This window comes from Rhipicephalus sanguineus, chromosome 1, assembly GCF_013339695.2.
Source record: "Rhipicephalus sanguineus isolate Rsan-2018 chromosome 1, BIME_Rsan_1.4, whole genome shotgun sequence".
In the NCBI taxonomy this organism is placed as follows: domain Eukaryota; kingdom Metazoa; phylum Arthropoda; class Arachnida; order Ixodida; family Ixodidae; genus Rhipicephalus; species Rhipicephalus sanguineus.
The window spans coordinates 18,291,046-18,306,246 of record NC_051176.1 but is presented as its reverse complement, the minus strand read 5'-3'; the positions used below and the strand labels follow the sequence as shown (position 1 = coordinate 18,306,246).

Sequence of the window (15,201 nt, the reverse complement as noted above, 5' to 3'; positions counted from 1 at the left end):
ACACAGAGAGACGTCAATACCCGTCGTAACGCTTTGCTCAGTGCCGAAAATCCGGTAAAGGCCGCTGCACACTTACTGCTTCGCATGACATTGATTCCCACAGTACGTTAAATCTGCCGGATTTTTCGTACGCGCTTGTACTTTTTGCGCCTAAGAGTGTTAATGCAGCGTGTGGTGGCGGCCCTCCTTGGAACTTGTCAGTGCACTTAGTTGGGCCAGTTGGTTCTGCATGTCGATGAAGTGGATGCGCTTGAAAGACGAGGACGAAGAAGAGACGGGACACACAGCGCACTGTGTGTCCCGTCTCTTCTTCGTCCTCGTCTTTCAAGCGCATCCACTTCATCGACTCCTTGGAACGTCCGGCGGCATTGGCACAGTGTCGTTCATCTTTGAAGCGTTCGTCAGCGACTGGAAAGAAGGCGCATGCCGAAACGCGCGCTATTTTCGCCAAGCCGGAATTTTCCTGATGTGCACAATGCTCCATGTACGCTTTGCATGTTGTTCTAGAGATGGTCTGTATTGCACAATCACGCAACATTCAGCTAAACATTCATAAAGATTTTTCTCCTTTTGCATTTGTTTTGCCACGCCCCAGAACACGCTGACGTCGCTCAGATATATGAACCTCCTGTGAGGGAAGGAAGGATATTGGATGAGCGAGTTGAGGCCCTTTACGGCCACCGCACCGCCCTCACGTCGTGCTTATGTCGCCAGACCACGCGGGGCCATGCCCCCCCCCCCCCCCCCCCGTTGTCCTGCGACGCAAGGGTCTTCCCATGTTCTGAGGATCGGCAGGGCAGCCAAAGAGTGTAAGGTGGCGGGCGACTCTCCACAGAAACTGCACTCCGGAGAAATAGGGTGCTACACACTAAACAAAAAGGAACTGAAAGGGGTAGGGAGGTTAGTTCTTTTGGGGATCAACTGATTTGCCACAAGCAATAGTCATTTTGCGGGTGAACTGCAAGGGATTAAATAGTTAGTCTTCGAAGGATTAACTGCAAGAGGACTGACGGTTGCTCCTGAAGGAGCAAATGTTACTCCTGAAAGGGCTAATAGTTGATCCTCAGAAATTATCCTTGAGAGAGGAAATGTGAGAGAGGAAATCCATTGAGAGAGGAAATCCCTGAGGATTAACTGTTTATCCTGAGAAATCATCCCTGGGACAGTGAATTTTACTCCTTCGGGATTAACTGTTGATCCATTTGAGCAATATTTAAAGGGACTAACCATTAACCCGCCAATCATTCGCCTCTGGAGGATCTGGCCAAACTGTTGTGCTTTATTCAGCACTGCATCCATGAATGTGTGTAGGAACGAGAAATGAAAGAGTTCAAGTCAGGGCTGGAATCATTTATTTTCCCGAAACTGTCCACAAGTGGTGTTGGCCGTAGACCGCTGTCCACCTTGATTAGGCAGCACAGCTGATGAAAAGACCAGCGAGCCATGCTCGTAAATACAGTATTGAAGGCCCAGTAGAGGCCCTCATGACCCCCAAATGTTCGAGAATCTATTAGGACCACTCACATCATCTTCATTGATGCGAAGATGTCAAGAAAAAATTATGGGCCAATCATCTTACTCTCAATTGTTGCAGATGACCTACGGTGTTCTATCAAGTAATGAAGGACAAAGAAAAAACACAGTTCTGTTAACATCTATTTTTATTTTTACGAAAACACCAAGAGAGACGAATGCCATCATTTAGTTGGTGTAGCGCCGGTTTCCCAATAACTAGGGCGAGTCCTACATGGAAGAAATACAAAAAAGAAAATTTTGTTATAAATAAAGTAGCTAGAAGAGGACTGCTTAATCACATATTCCCCAATAATTGCGCAGTCGCATGCTCAAGAAACATGCGACGCACAATGCTTTTTTAATCTTCATGTTCTTTGTAATACAATGTACCAAGGCAATGAAAATGATAAACTTACCTTCAAAATTAGCAGAGGCACGTTGTTTGCAGAGCCAGCAAATCCATAAAATGTTGATCACATCTCGAGGTGACGGCGTCCATCTCTGAAGCTTTGCAGAAAGGAGGCTGCGACGGAGTCTTGCGTGCAGGTAAGCTGAGGGGTGTATTTTTCCGCAGGAAAGTTACGATACTGGGCCCTATGAGCAGCTGGTGCGCAGAAACAAACGCGCATGCACGTCCACAGTTGCAACACATGCAGCGAAGTATGTTCTTCACAGCTGCGTTCATAGTCTGTGTAAATAGCGGCGCTGACCCCGCCGAACTAAGAGCAAGAGCGATCATAAGTGACGAACACGACCCGCACTCGACACTCCGGTGAGCGATACTGAAGAAGAAAGGGCGGCGCGGAAGGATACCCAATCTAAGCGCTGAAACGGCCGTAAGATTTACACGATTGTCACCGCCAGTAAATATTGTGAAGCTTATTCGTGAACTAAGTTTCAAGTCCTCATAATTGATAGCACAAAATTAACACCCTACAATTTAATATTTTCTCGTGTTATTTTCTTGATAACAGCAGTAAGCGGGTCGACGCGCCGCAGCCTTCTTGTTATCTGTGCAACATGCGTTCGCCGAATTCCTCTCAACCCTCAGGTCACCGCCGCGTGCAACCACGACGGAATGGAAATGAGAGTTTCGGAGCAATGGGGCGCACCTGGCCGAGAGCGAAGCTCATGACCTTCCAAAGAGGCATTTCAAAGAGGCATCACTGCTTCGCGTGCACCAAACAAGGGCCACAGAAAAAACGTCTTTTCTTCCCTTCAACCTCTACCCGAGGGAGTAGATGAGCCCTCCCATTAGTCTTTTCCGAGGTACGTCTAGTCTTCCGAATTTGCACGCGACACGCAATTTGCCGCAGTTACACGATTTGAGGACTAAAGCTGTCGTTACTCCCCCCTTGACAGGGGCGTAGCCAAGGGGGGGGTTGGGGGGGTTCAAACCCCCCCCCCGAAACTTTTCAATTTTGCTTGCGTATATATACACGCGCACATACAAACGCACGCACGAACATACATAAAGTATGGTTGAACCCCCCCCGAAAAAAATTTCTGGCTACGCCCCTGCCCCTTCAGCCGGTTTTTTTTTCTTAGAGTGTAGAGGGCCTGAGGAGTGGGAAGAGTTCGGGTCTGTCCACATGCTTTGTCGGGCGTGGCAAAGGCGGGGGGGTGCGGACGGGGTTAGAGGGCAAGGCTTGCTTGCTGGGTGATTCCAGATTACGTGTGTCTCGAGAAATCTCGGCTGGGGCCGCCATTTGCCCGGATAATAGGTCCTCGGGATATCTTATCCTCATTTCCTTGATTTACGAGTGAGCCGATGACCGCATGACTTCAATAAGCCTATGAGGTTTCGTGTTTACCCCTATGGTCTCCACACTCTACTTCGGAGCCTGGCTGGGCAAGTTCAAACGCTGGCCTGAGCAACGTTTCTTTTTTCTCTTTATTCCTTTCGAAGTTATCATTAATTTCTTTACGGCGATTCGTCCTACTTGGCACAAGCAAGGACAGATTTACTTGTTAGATCGGCATAAATATGGCTGCGTATTTAAAATGTATGCCATTATACCAAGTTTAATGGACGTTAGGTGTGTGGAGCGCAAGCTCTCGAAACACACGAAAAAACGCCGGATCATGGGTCTTTTGCAGGTTGAGGCGGCGCCACCTTTTTTTTCGGCTTTCGGTGTAAGGAGAACAAGAACCTAGCTTCGTACATTCAAAAGTAACCCACTTCTTTTCAGATCACGCATAACGAAGTTGGCTCGACACTCAGTGAGTAGAACGGTACACATCAGTCTTATTGCATCGGGCGAGGCGGCAACCATCGTATTCCTTCTCTCTGGAATGTGAGCGGCGCCTTTGGTTGTGCGTGCTGGTGCTTGAATGAGTGCATTGTCGAACAATTTTTTAGTGTTTTACGTCGACCTGCGTATTTTCCCCCCTTTTATTGCGATGTCAACCAGCGACAGGTCAACAGGAAACCACGGTGTCGTTTTTGGTTGTACTAACAACCACAGAAAAAGGAAACTGCTGTCAGAAGTGCGCGACGCGCGTAACCAAATGCGGAGTGCTTGTAGCTGTGGACTCTTTAAGTTGCACCGCTTGTGTTACGTTACAGTTTATAAATCGCAAAATGGTGCAATATATCCAGGATACCCATGCAGTCTAATGGTAATAGATGGGATTGGCGAAGTGGTCAGGTACGGCCCTGCCCATACGACACCTAAGCGCCAATAATGAACCTGCGTTAGCCACTTCTTTTCGCTTCGTTTTATTGATATATTTTAATATGTGTGTTTGGTCTATTGAATAGCCTCGTAGCTCTGCTCAGCATTGCGATCACTGCAGTTGATGTAGCGTTATTCGCACGGATTAGAAATCCCTCACTTCGCAGCGGGGTAACCGACATCGTACGTATAATTCGTGCTCCGCACCAGCCCTGTAAATCCCGAATGAACATTACATCAAAAGGACGCGGCGGGATCCTTGTGATGAAGTTAAAACAGAGGGGTATATTACTGGCTATATAAAAGCTGAAGAGGAAAGAAAACAGAAACGGTTCTCGTCGCTTCGTGTGCAGGGCAGCTTTCTTTTACTGCTTAGGGAAGAGAATTTTTACGTGGTGCAGAACCATGCCCGACCAGTCCCGCATACGGCATATACGTCATTCTCGTCGAAGTAACAAAGCAAACACAACGTTGTTACGCTTGTCTTGTGTTTCATCAACGGCTAACTTTGCTGCTTAGCTTTGCGAACGACAGCGAGAATTTTTGAAGTTATACAAAAAAAAAGAAATCACCTCCCAAGATGATCGAGCGCGCTCTTTGCCTCAACGCCAGAAGAGCCTCTCTAATCCTCTTGATCTTATTCCCGCCGAGAGCCGATCAAATATCGCTATTGTAAAAAAAATAAACATAGAAAATGCACCGGCATGTCAATATCAATATTGTTTTTATGTACAAGAACCCGCCTACGAAAAGCTCTGATTTCATCCACACCTGTGGGCAATAAACGAGCGAGTGTTAAATGGTCACTTCTTCATAGTTTCAGTTTCGAAACAAGATAGAGAGCGAGAAACAGCTTCAGAGCATGAAGATGATGCTGTCGTCGCCACGAAATCAAGACTGGCCACGCACGACCGAGCGGTAGCTGGTGTCACAGCACAAACAAACCGTGAAGAAAAACAAACTAAAAGATTCAAGTCCCAGAAAAAATATCCCCCGAAGGATGCCCTCACTTGGCCTGCAAGAACCAGTCGAAATATTTGCGAGTTTTCCCAGCGGAAAGGCCGCAATGTGTATGACATTACCAACTGGCGACACATGAGCATCATTGACCACGAAATAATTAAATCTTTTCAGGGCGTCTCACATATTCGCTTCTTACCGCGCGTATAGCTGCCATGCAAGCCAAACACTAGACATGGCGCCACCCGCTGGACACTATGGCGGCGCCAACTAAAAATGTGTATAGGCTCGTAACACTGTATCGGCTCAATCGTCTCCTTCGGTCACTGCCTAGCACAATACAATTTAAAGTACGTATTGAAATTACCATACAGCAAAACTAACAAAGCACTGATTCCCACAACAGTGTAAAGCAAAATGTGCCATTTTTTTCTTTCCATTCAGCCGGTGCTAAGATAGCCAAGAAACTGGTGGTGCAGTACAATACGCAGCCATTCAACAACGCTTGGTTGGCAGTGGATACGTTCTTCTTTATCAGGTAACTATAGAGCGTCACGTATTATTGCACGGACTAGCAACATACATAATGCATTGCTGACCGCCTGCGCAGCCGTTGCTAAAAAAAAAAACAAATTGGCACAACGTTTTTTCCAGCGTCTGCGATTAATAATCATAGCATATTCCTGTCTCAATCGATGATAATGAATGCATCAACACCACTGAATATTCTTAAACAAGAAAGAAGAAACATCTTGATTACACCCGTGATACCTTGGGACTCGCACGCCATTCAAAATCGAGAAGCGCCATTTATCATCGTGTGCTTGTTGTTAGTACAAAATACTCAAGTCGTTCTTGTTGTTAACCAGCGAAATAGTGATTTTTATGCTGAGACACACTTACCTTGTCACTCTTAGTGCAGCAGAACAGGTAATCTACAGAGTTCAGCTAAATCTGGTCGAGCGCACGTCAGCAAAAACAGGCATTATTTTAGTGTAATAATAATAGTAATTGTTAGGCACAACATTAATTACCTAACAGAGGACAGAGCTAAGGAAAGTATAGGGCATGTCATTTGTAGTATATACAATGTAAATCTGAAAAAAGTAAAGCGGACGAAAAGATTACTCTAATAATTGTTCGGGGGTTAACGTCCCAAAACCACGATATGATTATGAGGGACGCCGTAGTGGAGGGTTCCGGAAATTTCGGCAATCTGGGGTCCCTAAAGTGCACCTAAATCTAAGCACACAAACATCGAAAGTGTATTTTAATACCGAAAAACCTAAATATGTGCTGTAGGTTATACAGCACATATTTACAGCTGCGCGAGCATCCCCGAATAATTGGGCTATGTTCGCTGAAACAAAGTCGGATAGATAAATAGCCAAGAACACCCACATTCAGACATTTCTCGAATTGTGTTTCTCTGCTCCCAATATCGACATCGCTGATTCGAGAGACGATAATTCGGAACGCTCCTGTTTCATGGTTTTCGTGACCTCCCGTTCGTTAAGCATTTCTTTGTGATTTTTGGGTTTCACCCCAGTTCTTTATTTATTTCCTGCTTTTTTTTCAACTTGTGTTTCTCTTCCTTCCTTCTTTCATGCAGGCGTCACGCTCGGTGGCAGTTGTCGGCCTTCTTCCTACCTATTTCCTATTCTTTTGGTTTGCATGTGAAGTAATAATTATATGGGCAGAAGAATAGTTGTCCTTAAGATGGCCACGTGCCTGCATGTATAAAATCTGAGTGCACATTCCGAAAGTAAATGGACGGAAGAGCCTCGTCCACGTAGCCTTTGTTCTCCTTGTTCGGCGAAGTCGACAGTCGGGTAACAAGTTGCTCCATTCGGGATCTTTTCTAGATTGAATTCTATTTGAGGAATGTTCACAACTTTAAACTGTAGAAACAGTCGATTAAATGGGCAGCTGCGTTCTAATTCATACGCGTTAGCATTATACTTCTAGAAAAAGAACTTGACAGCTTTCGTCTTTACAGTGGCTTCTTTCTGCTGTACGCAATAAACAAGCAGATGAAGTCGGCTGGCCTGGGTCAAGTCTTGCTGTACATCGTAGTACGGTGGTGGAGGTAAGATTACGAAGCCTCAGTACGTCCCCCCATTTTAGGTGGATATTTCGCCACATTGAATGGAGGTTTTTTTTTTTTTTTTAAATTGGTGCTGTTATAAGGAATCTTAGTGAATGGGCGCATACCTCGAGTTATCGACAAGGAAAAACTGCTAAGTAGCAACATGAAAACGCAGTAATTTCGAGCCTAATTTCTGCAGAGAATTGTTCGGACATTGCATCTTTCTTTTTATTATTTTTTAATACCGGAGTAGCGCCGCTTGTCGACCGCACAAAACTGGCAATGCCGGTGAGAGGTGGAAAGCCGAGTACAGCTATGCAGTGGAGGAGCGCAAATGCATAGTACCGTATTGCAAGGGGGTGAGGAAGGGAGAGGGTAGAATCACGGTATAGCCACGAAGGGGTGGGACAAGGAAGTGAGGGCACAGCCATGCCTTCTATAGCACCAAGGGGCGCTAAAGAGGAAAGGGTGAAGAGCGACGATGGGACATTCTGGGCACCTTTCCTCCTCAGCTACCCGGTGATCGACAGCGCGTGAACCAAGAGAGAGAGCGAACGAGCGTCCTCTCTTCGTCCTTGTTTTACGCGCTGTCGTTCACTTCAAACTTGACCAACGTCGTAACCTTTTGTAGCCGCCCAGTTCTTATTTCTCGCGACATACACAGACGATTTCTGAAAGTTGGTGAAATTATAATGACATTTATTCATTTTTTGCGGAAAGCTCAAGGGTGCGAAATGAGGGATACATACCGAGTAATCATAAACAAAACGCGTTCCATTTCGCGCAAGTGCTACACTCCTAATCAGATCCCGCTTGAACTGCTAGGAATAGCCGGACATTTTTCGTCTAGTTTCCTGGATATAGCAAGAATTTAATCAGGAGCTGATAAAGAGTGGGCTTTCTAACTCGAATAACTGCGTTGTACCTTTTGCAGTTATTGCAGTTATTCTCATTCGGCAAGCATTATCAAATCATGAATGGTAATCTACCACTATCCCTCAAGAGGAAGGTATATAACAGCTGCATCTTACCGGTACTTACCTACGGAGCAGAAACCTGGAGGCTTACAAAGAGGGTTCAACTTAAATTGAGGACGACGCAGCGAGCGATGGAAACGAATATGATAGGTGTAACCTTAAGAGACAGGAAGAGAGCAGAGTGGGTCAGGCAACAATCGGGGGTTAAGGACATCATAGTTGAAATCAAGAAGAAGAAATGGATATGGGCCGGGCACGTAGCACGTCGGCAGGATAACCGGTGGTCATTAAGGGTAACTGACTGGATTCCAAGAGATCGCAAACGCGTGAGGGGGAGACAGAAAATTAGGTGGGTAGATGAGATTAAGAAGTTTGCAGGTATTACGTGGCAGCAGAAAACACAGGACCGGGTTGATTGGCGGAACATGGGAGAGGCCTTTGCCCTGCAGTGGGCGTAGACAGGCTGATGATGATGATGACCTTTTGCAGGCTAATTCCAATGGCTTGTGTGGGAATATTCATGCTCACATTGATACGACACTTCGGCGAGGGGCCTTTGTGGAACGAGTACATTGGTGCTGAGATCGAGAAATGCAACAACAACTGGTGGCTTCTACTGCTCAATGTTCAGAACTTTCTCAAGCATGATGAACTGGTAAGGACCGAGGGGTTTTTATTGAGAGTCAAGAATGAAAGAAAAGTGTAAATATAAGCACGATAAATTCATTTTGATTTTCTATCAAAATTTACTTGTTTGTAACTTGTCTCTCACGAAGTGCCAGTCTCTGTACCTCTAACATTTTGTCTGCTCTTTGTTTAAGAACAGTAATTCGTGCCAGTACAGATTACAACGGCCAGAACATTGTTGTACTCAGTATAAATAATTACTGTTCATTGACATTGGCGTGTATAACGAAGTGGACAGAGTAACACTTAAGCTAGCATTTTCTTCGCTAGAGAACATTCAAATTCATCGCAGCGTATGCAGAGAAGTAAATTCAAACGTTAGCCCCTTCAATCTCTCGTTAACTTCTCCGTTAAATGTGTAATCGCAACGAAGCTTATTTTTTATTCCAGTGCCTTGTACCCTACTGGTACATATCCGTAGACACACAGCTGCACATTTTGTTCATAGGATTTGCAATTCTATTGTACAGGTGAGTTGCTGAGGTAATGTTTGCTGCAGCTCAAATTCCTCACCAGATACTCACTTGTGTTTCTTGTAACCATATTCGCGCGCTAACTGTTGATGTGGCATCCAAAAAATATTGTGCAATAGCGATAACATGCTCTTCAATTAGCCATGGTTCGAAACAATCGCTATCATGCACGTCGCTTATCAGCGGTATATATTAAGTGCGGGAAAGAAAAAGATTTTCTGTCCAAGCAGTATGAGTACTGCGGCCGAGTGTTTCACGATGCCGGCTTCGGAGCTAAGAGATGATGGTTTCCAACCCAGAACCCCCCGGCCACTATTTTGTTTTCGTTTTTTATTTGCGCTTTCTCTACCTAATTGCCGACCGATAGATATCCTTCAGCTTCAGCCACGAAGTAAAAGGTGGCCTGTAACAAAACGTATTGTGTGTCACAGACCCTCTTAAAAAGTCCCATTCATGCGAGCCTTCCTTTGAACAGCGCAGCCATGCATACCGAGGGGAGGAGAGTACAGTTTAGCATGGCAAGAGTTCCTTTAGCTGGGCTCCTCTGCAGTGCGTGTGTCGCTAGCATTGTCGAGGGTGTTTCAGGCACCAAGCGTCAAAACATTATGTGCTACGCGCTTCCAATTCGCGCAGTATTGCTTTGAGCCCTCAGAATATTTTTCTAATCCGCAATGTCCGGCACTTAACAAAGATTGCTTAATGAACTTTTTAAATAGGAACTCTAGAAAACATTTTTCAAAGCAAAATAGTGGCGCTTGTCCAGATGCAAAGAAATTTTAAAATCGAGGCAGATAATTCCCCCGCTTATTTTTTTCTGGCCTTTCTTTAAAGCACGCGAATTTGTAAAAAATACCGCGTGACTGCAGCCTAACGTGCGGCACTTTTAGCGCCTACAAATGGAAGTTGAATGAATTATCAAAGGCTGCTTCTCGCACGGATATCGATTGAAGCGGCTGTCGGTTACTGCGATGGACGTTAAGCGATAAAAGGAGCATACGGTTTCAACGACAACAATGAAAATTCTTCAACGAAACAGCGGCAGACCGTAGGCAGCATTTGATGCAGCGTAGTCATTTTTCCTTTTCTTTTCGCACCAATGAAGAAAGCCATTGGAAAGGGCGAGGGTGACAGCGTGTTGATAGGACCGAGATTACAGATTCACTGGCGGCCGCCGTACATTTTTTTTTAGTCGGTATGCACATTATTTAGCGTCCATTGCAATCATTCACAGCCTGCTCAAAATCGACCTTCGTGAGCTGAGCAGCCTTTGATAAATCGTTTAACTCACATGTGAGAGCACTAAAACCACCGCGCGTTAGGCGGCAGTCACGTGGTATTTGTTTTAAAAATTCGCGCGCTTTAAAGAAAGGCCGAACAAAATTAAACAGGGGAGTTATCTTACCATAGATTGAATAATTCGAAGAATTCGATTCTATATGGCTCAGAACAACACTGCGCTAATTGGATACGCGTTGCGTCTATGCTTAATTTTTTAATACTTGGTGCTTTTTATCTGAAACACCCTGTAGAAAGAAATAACGAAAGATGAAAGACCAACTCATTCGCCAGCTGGTGGTTGCCAGCTGCACTGTTCACTCACATTGCACAGACCTGGAACTGGCTTCAATTGTTTGTGTTGCCCCTTCTGACCTTCTAGGAATTTTTACCTTTCCGCTACCGCGATGCTTTTCTTGGTCATCACAAGCACCATTGTGGTCGCGTGCCAGACGTTGGTCCACAACTACACGCCCACAGCGCTGTTTGTCGCCGGAGATGCAATGTGAGTGCAACAGCTGTTTCCTCACTGTTTTTTCGCGTGTGTATAGCTGTAGTTGACGAGCTAAGGTCGACCAAAGATGACGTACAGGCCTGCAGCTACTTTGAAACGTCTTATTCTAAATTGAATGCTACGATAGTGGATATTGGGGATATTACTCTTTCTGACAGACATATTGCTCTATGACACAAGATGTCCTTTTTTTTCAAATCCAGATATGTCACCCTGCCTATGGTAATAATATTGTTACTGTTTCTTTTCTTGACTAGGTATGCATAGGATGTTGCATGTCACTTGATCAGTTACATTAAATAATGGCACATCCGGGGCCCTTGCCAATTGAAAGTATGAAACATATTGTAACGTGGTCGTGTCGTTGACGAATGCAGCAGTCGGCGTGCTCAAGACGAAACTCTTTATTCGGGCGAACTTGTGCACAGAAAATGAAAATTTCACGTACATTGGTGAACGCTCTTGTCTAGAGCGATGGAGCGTCCTGCTCGGAAATGCACGAGAGACGTCTGCAGTCGTGGATAAGTCACATCTGAGCATGCGCGGCGCCAATGGCGCGCCTCGCTGGCATTTTTTATTGTTGTTTATCATTGCGGATGTAACAGCGGCTTTGGCCCTCGAAAGCTCTCCAACAGTTTAGCGCGAAAAAAAAACAAGCAAAAGAAATTGAAGGGAACCGTTCGCGGTATTACATGATACCGCGAATAAGCGCAGTATAAAAGACGCCAATTGCACCGATTGCACACCTTTTTTTTCGGCGCTTCTGCCGGTCAAAGCAGTTGTCGGGGCCTCTGCGATACACAAGGACGGAAACTGCTAGGCAGGCAGGTCGTTGACGCCGCGCATGCTCAGATGTGGCCCGTTTCAACCAGTACATATTGCTCGCGCTGTACCGGTGGCGCGATCTTGTACGCATTCTTAAACGAACCGAGGCGGTCCGTTCTATCCGGCCGCACGCGATTGGTCATTGTAGGGCGGTGACGTCTGTCACATTTCACATTGACCATTCGCATGCGGCTGGATAGAACGGACCGCCTGCGTTCGTTTTAAGAACGCATACAAGATCGCGCCCCGGGCAAGCACGCCTTCGTTCTAGACATGAGTGTTGACAAGCAATACACGCTCTACAGTGACACGGCCAAGCACTGTCGTCGGTCGTCGGATAATCTGATCATCGGCAGAACACGTCGTCTTTGGCAAAGCAGTCATCGTACCTTCCAGCGTGTTCGCTGATGCTCGCGTAAGCTATTTTTTGTGTTCGCGTCCTTCGAGCTATCATAACAGGATGATCTCAAACAATCGCGAAGCTTCTCAAACATTGCGGCGTGGTGAGCGCCGAGCAATGCTAATAGTCTTTGCGGATGAGACCTGAGTACGTAAAAATAAAACACGCGTGGCAATATTTCTAAAAGCGTAAAGTCCTTAAATGTACCACCGAGGGGTGAATACAGTCCACGTGAGATGAAAAATCGTGCTCAAGCAAAATGCTCAAACCACAAACTTCACTGGCAGTGGATGCCACCAATCACAGTTATAAGCGTAGGAAAGTTTCGCTTTGCCAAAGGGCTTGATTGTCAGTGGAACGCATTTTTTACACGGGATAGAAATAGATGAGCGCGTGAAACCTGATGTGGTACTGGAGCATTATGTTGCTTTTTTACTTGGTTGCAGGTTCGCTAAGGAGGTCCTTGAGCAAATTTACTTCAGACCATACACACACTTTGGCCCTTTCTGCTTGGGTATCATCACTGCCTACGCGTTCCTCACAAAGAAACCGCGCTTTGAATTGGGATTGGTATGTACACGCTTTTTAAAGAACGCCTAATAATTCTTTGTGACACTGTGTCGGAAAATTTGATTTCATTCGAGAGGTTCAATTAGGCACGGTTGTGTCATGAAAACTGGAAAGGCTTTGAGACTGTAGTGGGCATCGGGCATGTGATAGCGCTGTACTGGACAGTGTGCTTCGGTCCGCAAAAAAAGAACAGACAGAGAAGCACGGAATCAGTAGAGCACTATTTTTTATCATGTCGCTGATACACATTGCTAAGAAAAGGACTTCTTGTTATGCCATGCGCTAACGTGGGGCTGAACTTCACAACATATGCAGCTTTTCTGGGCCCGTATTCCCAAAAGGCGACAATCGCAAAAGTATCGCCTTTGGTGCGCGCTGATTGGCTATTGAGCAAACCGGAAAAGTTAGGGCGCCATCTGGTAATTCCGCCGACGTCAATTTTGCGTCATGGTGCTCGACGGTGCTCTCGACATATTTGCAATAAGCGAAGGCACCGTCAACCGTCGGTTCATGGTGAAGTCTAGCATTTCAGTGACGTAGGCGGTAGCTTCTAGTATTCAATCCTCGGTGGATATACGCAGCATTTTTTACGCTGAAGCTTTCATCGAGCATTACCTTGCGGTGTCATCAGCGCTCGTTCTTTGCCAGCGCGTGTTTTTTCGTGGTTTGAACGTCCCAGGAGCATGAAACGTGCGTTGATCGCGTGGCTTATCGCGAGCCGGCAACATGTTGAGATCTTGAGACGATGTCGCTGCGGCGGCACGCTACAGCTGAACTCTCCGAGTACGCCGTGTTAAACTCTCAACGAAAATACGTTTCACGCAAAGTTGCATTCTTTAAATATTATACTGTGCATTAAATAATCGAACAAAAAAACGTTGAAAGCACTTTCAACACGTCTTACACTTCAAGTAGCCACAGCCAAGCCGGCCAAGCCTGGCCACTGCGTAGAAGCAGCAGCACACGCTCGAAAACGCCGTACTCGGGTTGCTCTGCACTCGTACAGTGCGCTCACTCCCGTGTTGTGAGACATTCGTACTACCAACGGCCAGTTGCAACAATGACGTCACGGGCAAGTCTTTTTTTTTTACTTATTGAACGCATCAAATTCTACGTCACCAAACGCGATACTATCGCCTTTTGCGATCGTTTGAGAATACGGGCCCTGGACACCAGCGGCCTAGTTCGCGTGAACGACACCACGTGGCGTATCGACCTTAAAGAATTCAAAAGTCCCGCCAAGACGTATGCAGTGACGTGGCACTAAATGAAAGAGAATCAAAAGAAACGGTACACACGCCCCGAGACTGTCGCTTCACCTCGTTGCGCAGAAAAGAGCGCTGTTTGTCGGCGTTATCTCGACGGCGACGCCTGGCAATGAATTGGCAGTTTTTCTAGACGTGCCATGCCAAATGTCTGGCCGTTATAGGCGCGCCCGCGATGCATGAAGAGAATAGTGTTTTTATTTGTTTGTTTGTTTGTTTGTTTGTTTGTTTGTTTAGCTTCTTGCGCTGCCGTACCGGTGGGATATTGGAGCAGCATGCTGCTTTCCGAGTTGCTTTTTTCAGCTAGCGGGAACCATTATGTTTGGGTACGAACAGGATATTGTGGTTGCATAATAAACCGAATTTCCTTTGGTGTACCACTTGGGTGATGCTCGTTTGCACCTTGCGTTACCTCAAATTAGAACTGGATAAGTTTGAGAACGCTAGGAATGAGAGTAAAAAGAAGGAAGTTAAAGGTAGTTTTTATTTGTTTTCATTTAGCTCTTATTGAACTGTGGCTGCCACCGCAGGCTTGGAGCCGTGTAAGCGGGTGTCCAAAAATGATACAGTTGTTGAAAGATGATCTTGTACACCGGAAAATGTGAACTTGGTTAGTTTTTTTGTTAGGTATGAAAGTATAGTAGAACATATCCGACTGACGTGTTGTGTAATAATCTCTAGATCTGCCGTCTATCCCGCTAAAAAAGGCACTTATCTATCCTAATTGCATTTCTTCTTTTTCTTTCTTTTTTTCTTTTTTTCTCACGGTCGACTGACTCATATGCTGCAGGTGATTGTCTTGAATCCTGTTGGCGCAGATACACCAATAGGTTACTCTAATGGGCTGGAAGTTCTCCTGAAGCTCTCCTTTCATGTTCTGTAGGCGCAGTCTCTTTCAACTTTGCACTACAGCAAGCACAAAGCCGATCATGAATCACCTACTGGGCCAATCGTCCACTTTGATCAGCACGAA

At 45.7% G+C, this 15,201-nt stretch overlaps 1 protein-coding gene across 1 annotated transcript in view; it reads left to right on the top strand.

Annotated features, from left to right (window-relative positions):
* Positions 1-15,201, top strand: part of LOC119380095 (nose resistant to fluoxetine protein 6) — an 81,689-nt gene that overhangs the window by 19,401 nt on the left and 47,087 nt on the right. The window contains exons 3-8 of the mRNA XM_037648994.1: positions 5,598-5,691; positions 7,153-7,242; positions 8,709-8,874; positions 9,297-9,376; positions 11,037-11,159; positions 12,840-12,963. Coding sequence (XP_037504922.1) covers positions 5,598-5,691; positions 7,153-7,242; positions 8,709-8,874; positions 9,297-9,376; positions 11,037-11,159; positions 12,840-12,963 — 677 coding nt within the window. The remainder of the gene's footprint in view (positions 1-5,597; positions 5,692-7,152; positions 7,243-8,708; positions 8,875-9,296; positions 9,377-11,036; positions 11,160-12,839; positions 12,964-15,201) is intronic.